Genomic DNA, 13,943 nt, shown 5'->3' with positions numbered 1-13,943 from the left:
ATACACATGGAAGGGGGGAGGGAGAGAGGGAGAGATAGTAAGAGAGAGGGGGATAAGGGAGGAAAGGGAGGGAGAAGGAGAGGGAGGAAGGGTGGGAGGGAGGGCCAGCTGTGGTCTCTCTTCCTACGAGGACACTAACCCCATCATGGGGGATCCACCCTCACGATGGCATCTAAACCTAATTACCTCCTGAAGGCCCCACCTCTAAAATCCAATACTGTGGGAGTTAGAGCTTTAACATATGACTGGGGGGGTGGGGTGGAGATATAAATATTCAGTCAGGACACCTTGCTTATCATCATAGAGTACTTCCACCCCCCCCCCCCGCCGCCCCCCGGGTGTAACATCTCACCTAGTGCAGTCTCACCACATACGGTTCTAGGAAAGTGGTAAGAAAGGGGATTTTATCTATATTTACTGGTTCTATTTTTAACAATATTTAGGCCCCTTGGATGCTCATGGGGCCTCTATGCAGTATCTAACTTTCAGCATCAAAGAGAACTACTTTTCACTGATCAAAGAGAAAGGTTCTCTTGCTAGATTTGGGGCAGCCCCTTAAGGGATTTAGAAAAGCTGTAGTATTATCATATATACATACATCGTCTTTCAAGGAAAATGGAATGGAGCTTATTTATGTTGCAAAGTAGCTGGAAGACAAGAAGAGATTTTTATTTATTTTTTTTATCTTTGAGAGAGAGAGAGAGCTGATAGGGAATGGGGGAGGGGCAGAGGGAGAAGGAGCAGATTCCACGCTGAGCGCAGAGCCCAACTCGGGGCTCCATCGATCTCATGACCCTGAGATCATGACCTGAGCCAAAATCCAGAGTCGGACACCTAACCAACTGTGCCATCCAGGTGCCCCTGAGGCTATTTCCTTTTACTTATTTATTTTTAAATATTTTATTTATTTGTTCATGATAGACACGGGGGGGCGGGGGCGGGTGGCAGAGACACAGGCAGAGGGAGAAGCAGGCTCCATGCTGGGGAGCCCGACGCAGGACTCGATCCTGGGTCTCCAGGATCACGCCCTGGGCCAAAGGCAGGCGCCAAACCGCTGAGCCACCCACGGACCCAGCTCTTTCCTTTTAAAAGCCACCAGGTTTTGTCAGTTCTCTTAGGGAAGAGCTCAGTAAGTGATTTTGAGACTGACTCGTTTATGCTAGAATTGCAGCAAGGTGTAAAGGCACTGGACAGAAAAATGACCAGGGGTTTCCCTTAGGGTCTGGGGGAGCACAGGGGAAGAGCTGGAGCTTCCTCTCATGAAACCTCATTTTTCCAATAAAGAGACTACACACACACACACACACACACACACACACAGATTGCTTCGTCATTTGTTTACAAGCATCTTTTCACATCCTTAAATGTCTTCAAAGCATGATCTGTGATGGCTGCGTGGTGTTCCAAAGGATTTTGTACCACAATATTTAACCATCCCCACCCCGCCTCCGCTCTTAAATATCTAGATTGGTCCCAAAGTTTCCTTATTACAAGTCAGGCCGCAATGAGCATTTTTGTCCACCTAGCTCTGTTGATAGCGCTGATCACCTCGTATGGCGAATTACTGGGCCAAAGTTCGCATTTTAAAGGTATTAGTAAGTATTGCCAATCTGCCACCCAGGAACAGGATAGCAATTTGCACTCCCACCACCAGCAGCATAGAAGAAAGCCTGATCCTTCACAGTCTTATCAGCTGGTGATATCATCTCTTTAAAAGCAAATCTCTGAAAACTGACGAAGGAGGGAAGGCAGGAAGGAAGAAAATCAGTTGATAAGTTTATGATGTAATTGTACTTTTTTTTTTGTGAACTATTTGATTCCTTTGCCTATTTTGGATCAGATGTTCATCTGTTCTTATGCTGCTTTCTTTGTCTATACACCTCCAATATGTACTTTTCTAAATTTTTTATTTGTTTTTAAATTCTGCTTGGGGGTTTTCAACATGCAAAATTCTTACATTGTCAAATTTATCACTTTTTGCCCTTATGCTTAGAAAGGCTTTCCTCCTCCTTGAGATCCACATTTTCTTCCATTCTATTTGACATTTATTTGGGTAGCTGATGTGGAATTAGGGATTCACGGGACTTTAGAGCCTTGGAAACTTAGAGATCAAGTTTAACGCCTTCAGTTTAAGGAAAAACTGAGGGAAGAGGCCCAAGGAAGAGGAGAAGTGGACTCAGGGACACAGAGCTGGTTAATGGCAGAACTAGGCCCCAAATCACGGATTCCTAGACCTCAGTTTATTCTCTTTTTAAAACATACTGGTTTTCAAGAATACAAGTAACAAAGGAACAGTGTCCTTAAAAACTATAACATTACTAAACACCTATCCGAATACTAGTTTTCTATTCACATGCCCTCTCCTGCCAGAGTTATCGTGGTTGTCATTTTGGTGTGGATCCTTCTACATTTAACGAAGGTAATTTTATGTACTTCTCTGTGTATGTACAAATGACATATATGATTATGGGTTGGTTCAGGGGGGAGCATACCTGGTACCATGTTGTGTGAATCATTCTGTAATATACTTTTCTTGCTCTACTTCATGGTACGTGTCTCTTGCGCCCATGAAACTGCAGTATAGTGGGTAATGCCCCTTTTAATTTTAGAAGATATTAATTAATTTTAAAAGATATTATTAATTTTAAAAGATATCACCACGTTACACTCTTGTTGACAAAGTACCCATTTCTCCATAGTCTCAACACCTTGATATTACCTACCATCCTGTAAGTTTTTTGCCTATCTCATGGGTGAGAGATACTTTTTTAATTTATATTTTCCTAATTACTCATGAGGCTGAACATCTTATGTGTTTAGCAACCATTTGTATATTCTCTTCTGCGAACCTTGAGTTTATTTACTTTTACCTTTCCTTAAAATTCAATTGCTAGGAATATTTTTTCTTACCTGTTTTTTATATACTTTGGAAATTAATCTTTGCCTATTATGTGTGTCCTACACATTTCTTCCAGTCTGTCACTTTCGTTTACTTTTGTTTCTGACATTTTTTGTTATATAGACATTAGCTCAATGTAACCAAAATGATCAATGTTTTCTTTCTTTCTTTTTCCATTCTTTGTGTCCCAAGAAGATCTCATGGCTTTCAAGTTCCTAAAAATAGTTTGCAATATTTTTTCTAGTAGTTTATAGCTTGGGGGTTTTAAATATATATAACTCAGAGATCCATCTGGAGTTTATTTGGGGTCCACTGCAAGATACAGGGCTTATTTCTTCCTCCACCCAGATGACTAATCATGTCAGCATCGAAGATATTGTTTCTTTCCTAAAGCTTGAAAGGATATTTCCATCATAAACCAAATTCCAATATATTCTTGGGTCTAATTCTGTACTCTCTACTTTGTCTGGTTCATCTGGTGATCTACTGGGGACTGCTCCCACCCCTTTCTGCCACAGCTTTATCATTTATATTGACAGAGGGATGGTTAGTTCAACATCTTTCCTATCCCATTATCAGCAAAGCCAGTTCACTTTCTGTCATAGCCAAAAAAACCACCAATAAAGCATGTCTCTGGCACCTGGCTCCCACCCAAAGAACTGATGAGAGTTTTGCTACAGGGACTTAAACCCACCCAAGCAGCCAAGCGACCCTCCTCTCTCCGGCCTCCACTGCTACCCCTCAAATTCCTGTCACTGAACTCCTCCTTAAAATAAAGCTCAGCTGTAGATGGCACACCTGTTCTGGATTAGTTACAAGAAGTCAGGATCTGTATTTATTTCAGCGGCCGGACAGGTGAAGAACAAGCTGCGTTTATAGCAAGCCAACTAGAAAGCAGAGAAACATCCATCAAGAGGTGTTTTCCCCCCTCTTAGGGCAAAGGGGTTACCCCCGACAAGCCCTAAACTTCCTGTTGCTTCCCAAATCCCGTGATTCTTTCCGGGAATGCCTCAGGTGGTAGTAGTCACTCGGGGTCTCTATCTAACGAAGCTCACCGTTGGAGTTTTACTTGCGCAGGAGAACCACCTACGGTGCTCATTACAAGCGCAAATCCAACAAGCCCAAGGTAAAATTTAGAGATTTGTGCTCCTAAACAAGCACCATTGTGGATGATCCCAGTGCAGATAATCCAAACCCTTGCAGTGGTGATGCGTGGTGTTGCGCCGCCCTGGGCCCCTGGGCCCCTGGGCCCCTGGGCTGGGGAGAGGCCTTGGGCCCCCTGTGACCCTGCGCTACAACACCTGCTCTGTAGGGAGTGCTCCCTAAGAGAGGAGTTAGTAGGGGGATGGTGTCGGTATAATGCAGATGCTACACTGCTTCATTCTTGATTTCTCCTAGGCCCAGGAGCCCTGGCATAAAGTAGAGAATCTTGAGCAGGAAAGGGTAAGAGACTGCAACCCAACTTTTGCATTGGCAGCAGAGACTCTCTGGGTATATTCGAATAAAGCTAAAAATGAGGCCTGTCCTGGCACTCCTCTCTCCTGAGACGTGCACTCCAGGCCTGTGTCTGAGCTCAGGAGGCACTCCCCACCCCCACCCCCAGGCCCAGCTCCCCAGCAGTCACCCACAGACACTCACTTCTGTCCCTGAAGCTGGGGCACCCTCAGACTTGCCCTACTAGAGGGCTACCAGCCTTTCCACTCAGTTAGCTTGTGTATTTTTTTTTTTAAGATTTTATTTATTCGTGAGCGACACAGAGAGGCAGAGACATAGACAGAGGGAGAACCAGGCTCCCCGTGGGGAGCCTACCAAGACCTGGATCCCAGGACCCCGGAATCACGACCTGAGCCGAAGGCAGATGCTCAACCACTGAGCCCCCCAGGTCCCCCTCTTGTGTATTTTTAATATCTGCCCCAGCAACCACCGGCCAACCCAAGCTGCCTCCCTGGACAGTCCAAGTGAAGGAACTTCCTGTGCACATGTTTTTGCTTTTGTCATTGGTTTTCAAATGACCTGTTTCTGAAGTGACCGGCAGGGACTGCTATTTTCCCCAGAGGCCCTGATAATTTAAAGTGTGTGATTTTTGCAGAATATGAGGTGTTTCAGGAATGTGGACATTGCACGAGAGCAGCAACATCTTATGTGCGGAGAATACTCATTGTGTGTTTGAAAAGGAGTGAATAACCTGGGGCTTTGTTACTCAGCTAAGACTGGAAGGAAATCAAGGGCAGGGGGCTCAAGAATCCCTCAAAGAATGCTTTCATGAAGCCTATGACCTTCAGCTCCCTGCAGCCCTGCTCTGTGGGTCTTCAACCTTCAACCTCCCGGGGGAACCTTCCAAGGGGACCCTTCCAAGCGGACCCTTCCATTTCCATTCCACTAAGGCAACAGGTGTACAAGCCTGACTTCAGGACTTCCAGGGGTGGGGCTTAGGCATCTCTACATGTAGAAAATACAGGGATGGTTCTAAAGCACAGCTACGATTCTCAAATTTGTAGATACAGAGAACCACCCAGGAGCTTTTAAAACCCCCAATGCCCAAGCCATACCCAGACCAAATTACCTTAGAATCTCTGGGGGCTGAACTCAGGAATCAGACTGTTTTAAGGTCCCAGCCAACCAGCCAGGCCACTGCTTTAGGGTCTTTTTTTAATCTGAGAAAGACCTCCTCTCTGTAGACCAGAGCTTCTGGAACTTCAGTGTGTATACGAATCACCTAGGAATCAGGTTAAAATGCAGATCCTGATGTAGCAAGGCTGGGGCAGGATTTGAGATTCTGTTCTTTGACAAGCTGGTCTGCAGACTGCACTGTTAGTAGCAGAGCTGGGGCTTCGAATGACTTTCCATTGATTATTTAACAATCACTGAGTACAATTACTGCGGCCGAGCCAGGGCACCCGCTAATCCTGCAGGTGCAGGGCAGTAATGGCATTTGGCAGAAGCAGCACAGCAGGCTTTGTGATTAAAAACAAAACAAATGTTTGTGTTACTTGCTGGGTCAGCCATGGGATGGTGTTGACAAGAGGCCTGACTGCTGCGTGCTAAGAGATGAGCGATTATAAACTTCGGCCCTTCCTCTCATCAGTAGAGAGCTGGCTTATCAGCCTTCTGGAGTCTGTTTTAATAGTTGCTATTGGGTGGCGGAGGAGGTGTTTGGAGGTGTTTGCATTTTATTATGCAGATGAATTCAAATCTCAGGTTGCTCTGTCCCAGAGATGAAAACTACATTATAAAGACGCTTAGAGGGCAGCCCTGGTGGTGCAGCGGTTTGGCGCCGCCTGCGGCCTGGGGTGTGATCCTGGAGACCCGAATCGAGTCCCACATTGGGCTCCCTGCATGGAGCCTGCTTCTCCCTCTCCCTGTGTCTCTGCCTCTCTCCCTCTGTGTCTATGAATAAATAAATAAAATCTTAAAAAAAAAATAAAGAGGCTTAGATTATCTGCTTGGTGTTTTCCTATGCTAAAAAAAAATTTTTATTGGAGACCTACTGTGTGTCCTGCCTGTCACTGGATGGCCATGCACATCTCAAGCTGCCACATACTGTGTTATGGTATCGCCTGCCTAGCTACGAGGCTGAACTCCGATTAGCATGAAGTGTCACACTGCATTTATCACATGAGCCTACACAGGTGATAAATTTTGGTAGACACACAACAAGTAAAACTGGGAAAATTTGAATGAGATGGCTAGATGGTATCAATGTCAATATTTTGGTTGTAATATTATGCTATAGTTTTTCAAAATGTTACCATCAGGGGAACCTGGCAAAGTGGGAAGGGGGCAAAGTGTATAAGGATCTCTCCATGTGGTTTCTTAGAACTGTGTGTGCATGTACAAGTGTCTCAGTGAAAATTTCAATTTAGAAAGGTATAAAACTACTCACAGCCAGCCCTCAAATATGTCTTTAATATGGGGAGGGGACATATGTATTAAGAAGGTAAATAATAAGGGGGCCTGGTTGGCTCAGGCAGTAGAGCATATGACTTTTGATGTGGGGGTTGTGAGTTTGAGCTCCATGTTGGGTATAGAGAGTATTCAAAAATAAAATCTTTTTTAAAAAGGTAAATATTAAAATAAAAATGATAATACTTATTACATGCTAACTGCACCATAGGTACTGTGATAAGCATTTTACATGGAAGCCTTTAATCCTCACAACACCCTATCAGGCATTATTCTTATTTCTGTTTTCTGTATTTATTTATTTATTTATTTATTTATTTATTTATTTATTTATTTTTAAGAAATTTTATTTATTTATTCATGAGACACACAGAGAGAGAGGCAGAGACACAGGCAGAGGGAGAAGCAGGCTCCACGCAGGGAGCCTGACATGGGACTCGATCCCGTGTCTCCAGGATCACGCCCTGAAGGCAGCGCTAAACTGCTGAGCCACCCAGGCTGCCCTGTTTTCTGTTTTAGATGAAGAAAGTGGACCCGGGAGAGCATAGGTGGTTTTTCCCAGGGTCACAGAGTCAGCAGGCAGTCAGGCAGGACTCAAACTCAGGCCCAGAGCTCACTATACCACACAGAGTATGCGAATAAGAATGCTATGTTTTGGGATCCCTGGGTGGCTCAGCAGTTGAGCATCTGCCTTCGGCTCAGGGTGTAATCCTGGGGTCCTGGGATCGAGTCCCGCATCGGGCTTCCTGCATAGAGCCTGCTTCTCCCTCTGCCTGTGTCTCTGCCTCTCTCTCCCTTTCTCTCTCATGAATAAAATAAATTAAAAGTGTTTTTAAAAAGCTGTGTTTCTCTGGAAAGAGAAATCATAGTGAAGGGTGAGGACTGTGCTTCAGGAGTGGGGTGCAAATGGAAGTACCTTGCAGGATCTTGGCCTTGAAAGAAGAAAGGAGTTGAGCTGGCAATACACAGAGCGAGGGCATTCCAAGGCAAGAAGACAGAAGAAACACCACACGTCTGAAAGAATGCTCCATTTTCCAGGTGAAGAAACCAGTGAGTTTGTCTGCTTTGCCACTCAGAGGTAGATGGAGGCAGTATGGCAGAGGGTCTTCAATGCGAGGGGCACGTGGTAAGGTCTCCCTGGGTCTGGCCAGCGATCTGGGCAAGCTAACAAGGCACTGATGGGACCAAGTTATATGTGAATCACCAGCACTCACAAGGGAAGCCGCGTGCAAGGTGTTTACAGTTTAGTACGTAGTAATCCATTCCCAGGGCCCAAAGAGCAATGGGAAGCAATTTGGTAGTGGAAAATTGGTAGGTGAAGGGAACCAGAGGGTCTACTTATAATACCAAAGGCCATAAAGTGGTTGAAACCATTGATCATTATGGAATTAATGGAATTAAATCTCATCTCGTATGGCTACTTACTCTTCCGACTACTGAGTGCCTACTACGTGGCCAGCCCGAACCCAAGGGCTTGGGACATAGCAGTGAACAAAATACAGTGACCCAACTCCCTGCCACCAAGGAGCTCACCCTCTGTGCTTAGTGCTGATTCCTGATCAAGAGGATGCTTAACTCTCAGAACCGAAGATTACACTTTCATACTGTACACTTGAGATCCCATGAGCCCAAAGAGAAATGCAAATCTCCCTGGGGTGAAGCTGGGCAGCGATGCAGAAGGACAGACACAGCACTTCTGATTTAAGAGTGAGGATGATCTTACCCCAGTGTGGCTACAAGGAAACTTAAGATGGGCGGGTCGTCAGGCCATGCCTCTGAGTTGGATCATAAAAGAAGAGCAAAACCAAGGTGAAGGATTGGGATTGGCAGTGTGACCCTTGAAGATGATTCAAGTTAGCCTGGGGTACCCTCTCAGTGTTTCCACTCCCAAACTGGGATTAACTTTGGAATCTTCCATAAACGTAGAGAAATTGGGGGCTTTCCAGTCCCAGCCTGGGTAAGTACTATTTCAACACAAATCAGAACAAGATGGCCTTGCAACATAAAAGCAGGAGAGGAAGACCGGAAGTAAGTACACCTGGAGACCTATGTTTAGGCAGGAGATACTCTACAATCTAGTCTTATTTTTAAAATGCAGAATTAGAGGTATGGACCCTTCCTCGGAATGCTAAAAGCAATATACAGATGAAGACAAACGACTAAAAGATAAGCTGGTGGTCACTGTTTCTACAAAAAGACACCTAAAGGTAAGTGCATCAGGCAAGAGTCAAGAGTGGGCAGATTTGTTAATATTACCCCAACCGAGGATTTGTCACCGTTTCATATCTTAAGTTCCCACAAGCTTCAGTTGCCTGAGAATAAATATTTAAAATATCTTTTCGACTTAGTTATAGAAAGATTCACCAATTTTTTTCTTCAGCAGTATTTAAGAAAATTAAAAGTCTGATTTAGCTCCCAGGGGCCTTCTCATGCTTTTGTATCACGTTTCCAATGATATTTAGCCCTTTGCTCTAGATTTGGCCATATTGTGTATGCGTGCAAGAAACACAGGCATCTCCTACAGTTAGATAGTAACTTTTTGCGTGGGTAAAAGCATCTGCACTCACTATGCCACTGGCCCTGTGGCAAAATTTTCCCACTTTAGTTAAGGGAAGATAAATGGCACAGATACAGAGGCTGCACAGGACGGTCCTCCATAGACAACTTCCATTCATGTTTCTGGGTGCCCTTGAGTGAGAGGCTGGCTCTGCCACGGAGCACAGCAAAGGGAGAAACAGTCCTACTACCTGCAGAATGCAAGCTTTCTAAAAAGTCACCTCTATCCTCTATGGGTCGGAGGCGATTGCTTTAGTTATGCCACAAAGCACAAAACACACCTTGGACCTCCAGCCGATGGCTGGGGAGGGGAGTGAGAGTCGCACAAGAACTCCGCTGGAGACAAGAATCTGCGTGAGGCAGCTGCCTGTGGTCCTGGAGATGGCCTGTTTTATTTTTTTATTTTTTATTTTTTGATGGCCCTTTTTATTTAGCTGCACTGAGCCTGCTGTCCCCAGGACTTCGGATCTCAGAATTCAGCTTAGGGTATAAGCTGAGGAGGACTAAGAAGGCTCCTTCCTTTAGCTCCTCTCATTGTTGGCAGCTGAGGAAGCTAGAAAGCGCTTCCCCCAGTGGCAGGTCTGAAACTATCATTGTCACTAGTCTCCACGTACTCCTCCCCGGCCACTTGACCCCCTCACCCCCCTCCCCTGGAACCTTTGATAATGAGGATAATTTGCCCAGTGAAATGCTCAACGTGGATAAGCAACTGTAAAAAGGTTCTTAGCTGATCCAGGAAGAGCATTATATGAAAACAAAGGGAAATGCTATGTTTATGGATGTGAAAAAATGAACACTGCAACCTAATTTCATATTAGTATTGGGCTAAACCACCTCCATAAACTTATCCTGGGCACCCATCTGTGGTCACTGGCATGTGATCACCCTATGGTAGGTGTTAAACAACCAAATAGGATAAAGCAGGCTCTCCTGCAAAAAGTAAAGTACAAATGTGACTTATGTGGTGAGTTTGGCCAGCAGAGCAGACAATTTGCTCAGGAAAAAGCTACCTCAGATCTGGAGATTTTTAGATTGGCTTCTTTAGGACTCGTTAGAAACCAATGTAGTACGTGTTTACTTTTTCACAGAGAGAGTGCAGTAACTGTGAGTGCATTTGGGAATATTCCGTCGTCTTTGGAATATGTCTAATCTCTAGGTTCCTACTATGAAGCTGAGCGGAGGGAGAACACAGATCTAGTAAAAATAATTGAAAAACCTTTTCTTAGGTAGTTATTTGCAAAAATAAAATCTTGGCCTCACAGCACAACATCAATGCAAAGCCCCCTGGGGGAGCCTTTAAGACATTCGCACATCAAACACAGTATCTTTGGTGCATTAATTATTCCTGTTAATCTCTTTCAAATATACCCCCCAATCGGTAATAGGGTGAAACAAATTTATTCCCCGGCGGTACCTTCTTAGCCTCTTTTATACTTTGTGATCTAAGAAAAACAAAAACAGGCATTCGTTGAAAAATCTACTTTGATTTGTTGGGCGAAGGAAACTGACTCTGTCTACTTCCTCCAACACCACTGAGTGGGTTCTACAAATCTTTGAGATGCACCGAAATCTTTCATTTTACGATGAATTCTGACTAAAACCAGCGCTTACCATTTTCAAAGAGCTCCTGAGAAATTGCCAAAAGAGACTTTCTTTTTCTTTTAAGGTCTTCACCCAAAACATTTGCTTGAGAACCCTTCTGAATAGAGACATTGCCTAGTAAAACACATGCGGTAGACAAAATATCAAATTTCTTTGTCCAGCTGTCCAGAATCCCATTAGTGCCTCTTACTTCTATCTGTCTTTTGCTATAATTAGGATGGCTTAGGGTTTATCTGGGCCTTTTTTCAAAACCAGATTTCCTTCCCAGCAGCAGCAGCTGTCATTCACAAGTACCCTAATGGTACTGGGAGACTTCTTTTGATTTACACTGTGGTAGAGTGATCAGGAATATGAAGGGAAGGGAAACACACACACACACGCACACACACACACACACAAATACCTTTCATCTAGCAATTTTTAAAGAGAGGAGTCTTACCTGAGGAAGAGCACTCCAGCCTGGAACTCCGCTTGTTTCAAACAGCCTATGGACCGGCACTCCTTCCCCCTGGAAGTCTGAGTTCGCTCCTTGGGGGCCTGAGCCCAGTGGAGTTTGCAGGGTTTTTGCTCCTTGGTCTGCTGGCGCTGGAACAGCACCTTCTCCTGCAGGGAACTGGGAATTCCAATCAGCAGCTTCTGCTTTGGCACGAAGACCGGCTCTTTTATCACTCTGGGTTAGTGGGTGCTTAACAGGTTCTTTGGGATAGAGGAGATTAAGGGTGCCTTCTGTTGCACTCTCTTTTAGGTTGGGGCTCAGCTTTTTGGGTTTTCCTCTCACACCTGGCCGCCTCACCCTGGGGGGTTTCTCAGAGCGCGTCTTGGTCAGTGACCCCCCATCCCCTTCCTTTTTCTCTGCTGCGATCTCCATCCACTGGCTCACCCCTGGCTTCTCTAACTCACCAGACAAGCGCTTCATCGCCGTCTCTATCACTGCTTTATCCATGTTTAGCAGATTGTCACTGGGGAATTCCTCTCCTGCTTGGTGGCTGTCTCTGGTTTCTCCTCGAATTCCTGGATAATCATTTTCAGCGGCCCCAGAAGCAGTGGGTGGTTTATGTCTCCCCTGGTCTGTCACCGTAGATGTCGTGTCTCGGTGAGGCCCCCAAGTCAGAATCATCCCCGTTTGCAGGGATGAGGGACTGTGGGTGGAGGCTTGGCTGCTCCTCACCCCCACTTCTTGGGATTGTGAGTGATAACCACAGAAGCCAGTGGTGGCATCCATAGGCCCCGTGTCATCCGACACCGGAGGCCCACAACCCATTTCACTGAGGAGATGCTCACACCCACCCAGGCAACACGCACCGAATTCCATCTCTTCGTCATCGCTTTCTAATAAAAAAACATGCTCAGAGCCCTGCAGGTTCCTTTGCCAGACTGCATTAGAGTAATCCGTCATAACGTCGGAACATTCCAGATACTCTAGGTCATCATCTGAAAACTCCTCGGTGCAGGTTAGGGTTATCTCTGGGCAAAGTTCATAGTCACTGTCAGAGTCTTCGCTGGACACCTGTGGGCTGCCTTGCTGGTTGATCGTGTCCCTGTCACCTGGGCAAGCGGATGCGGTCGCCTCTGACAGTGGCAGGCTGAAGCTGATGTACTTCTGCGCTTTAGGATCCGGATGACCAGAGTCTGAGACTTCCTCCTTAAGGCCATCACTGCCTGAGGCACCATCCCTTAGCCTCGATACTTCGGAATGCGCTGTCCTGGGGTAACACACATTTTGTTTAGTGGGGATTGTACTTGAATCAGAAAAAAGCAACCCAACTGCAACTTCCTCTGTGTCATCCGGACCAGGCGCCTCTTCCATTGGCCTCGTTCCCGTAACATCCAAGGGATTTTCAGACCTGGATGCACTAGTGTCACTGTTGGCCAATAACTGGAGGGAGCACGAGGGGCTGAATTTGGAGGAGGGGGAGTCAGCAGACACGGGACTACCTGCCGAGACATACTCTTCGCCCTCACAAGGAGGTTCTTTCTCCCCCAGCTGATTTGTCTTGCCCTGCGCACACGCCTCTGTTGCAGGTGGCCAACCTGGGCCCCTGCCATCTTTCAGGTTAGGAGAGAGCTGCGAGTTCTCTGCTGAGCACCTGACTTCAACAGAAGCAGAGCAGCAAATCATTCCAGAACAGTTTTTAGCAGAGATCTGATACACGGCAGCGTCATCAGGGGTACAGCTAGGATGAAGAGAACACACAGGTAAGTTTGCCATGTTTTGGATGATGGACGTGCCAACATTTGTCACGTCATGGCATACAGAAAACGACCATGGTTTTAGCTGCACCCTCCAGGAGATCTTCTGTGGTCTCCCTGGAAGGGGGCTTGTGGTCAGAGGCAACCAGCCCCTGGGCTCCAGCTGCCCTCGAGCTGAGAATCCAGGAAGCTCAGCATTTTCCCTTAAAACTTTCCACCATCTTACCCCAACTTGAAAAATGCTTGAGAATTATTCAGATGAATGGGGAGACATCTTATAATCTGGTTTCTTCATCTCTCCTTTTAAGTCCTTTTTATGCTATGGGAATTTGAGAAAAACACAATTTTCTGGAGTGAGTCATTGTACACGAAGGACTGAAGAATCCTACTTCATGCAGTGGGAGCAGCATGAGCAATAACTCTGTGGAAGCCCATGCTAGGAAGGCCTGGCTCTTGCCAGGAGGGTGTCAAGGTATCACGCCGGGATTATGTGTATGGAGGATAGTGCCATTTCTCTTAATTTTGCATGACTCTGAAGTCTAAACCTCACCCCGTGTGCCCCTCTAGCTGGAAACCCAGGTCCACATGCCATCCTGACTTACACAGACGGAGCCAGGTGCTCGGCTTTGGCCCAACAGGGAAGAAACTGAATCCTGGATCGTGCTGAGCCTGCTCTCCCTCCACCAGGAGAGACAGTGCTCCCGTGGCTCCTCCCTTTATTGACTGGAGCTCCGGGTAGCCTCCAGCCTGACCGGCTTCGCTGACCTTTCCCACTAGGGCTTGTCTCCAGGCT

General features: G+C 46.0%; 1 protein-coding gene and 1 long non-coding RNA gene across 9 annotated transcripts in view; one reads left to right on the top strand and one right to left on the bottom strand.

The window, feature by feature from the left end:
* The window catches only part of ALPK2 (alpha kinase 2), a 136,333-nt gene that overhangs the window by 63,766 nt on the left and 58,624 nt on the right, over positions 1–13,943 (bottom strand). For all 7 annotated transcript variants that reach the window (XM_077891692.1, XM_077891665.1, XM_077891644.1 and 4 more), the window contains one exon: positions 11,400–13,134. In XM_077891692.1, coding sequence (XP_077747818.1) covers positions 11,400–13,134 — 1,735 coding nt within the window. The remainder of the gene's footprint in view (positions 1–11,399; positions 13,135–13,943) is intronic.
* Positions 1–13,943, top strand: part of LOC144310567 (uncharacterized) — a 42,178-nt gene that overhangs the window by 8,717 nt on the left and 19,518 nt on the right. Inside the window, exon 1 of one of the 2 annotated variants that reach the window (XR_013376259.1) lies at positions 11,300–13,156. The exons of the other annotated variant lie outside the window; for it this stretch is intronic. This is a non-coding gene — a long non-coding RNA (uncharacterized LOC144310567). Of the gene's footprint in view, positions 1–11,299; positions 13,157–13,943 lie in introns of those variants that run through there. 2 annotated transcript variants of the gene reach the window in all.

This window comes from Canis aureus, chromosome 1 (assembly GCF_053574225.1).
Source record: "Canis aureus isolate CA01 chromosome 1, VMU_Caureus_v.1.0, whole genome shotgun sequence".
NCBI lineage: Eukaryota > Metazoa > Chordata > Mammalia > Carnivora > Canidae > Canis > Canis aureus.
This window is presented reverse-complemented; position numbering and strand designations above follow the sequence as displayed.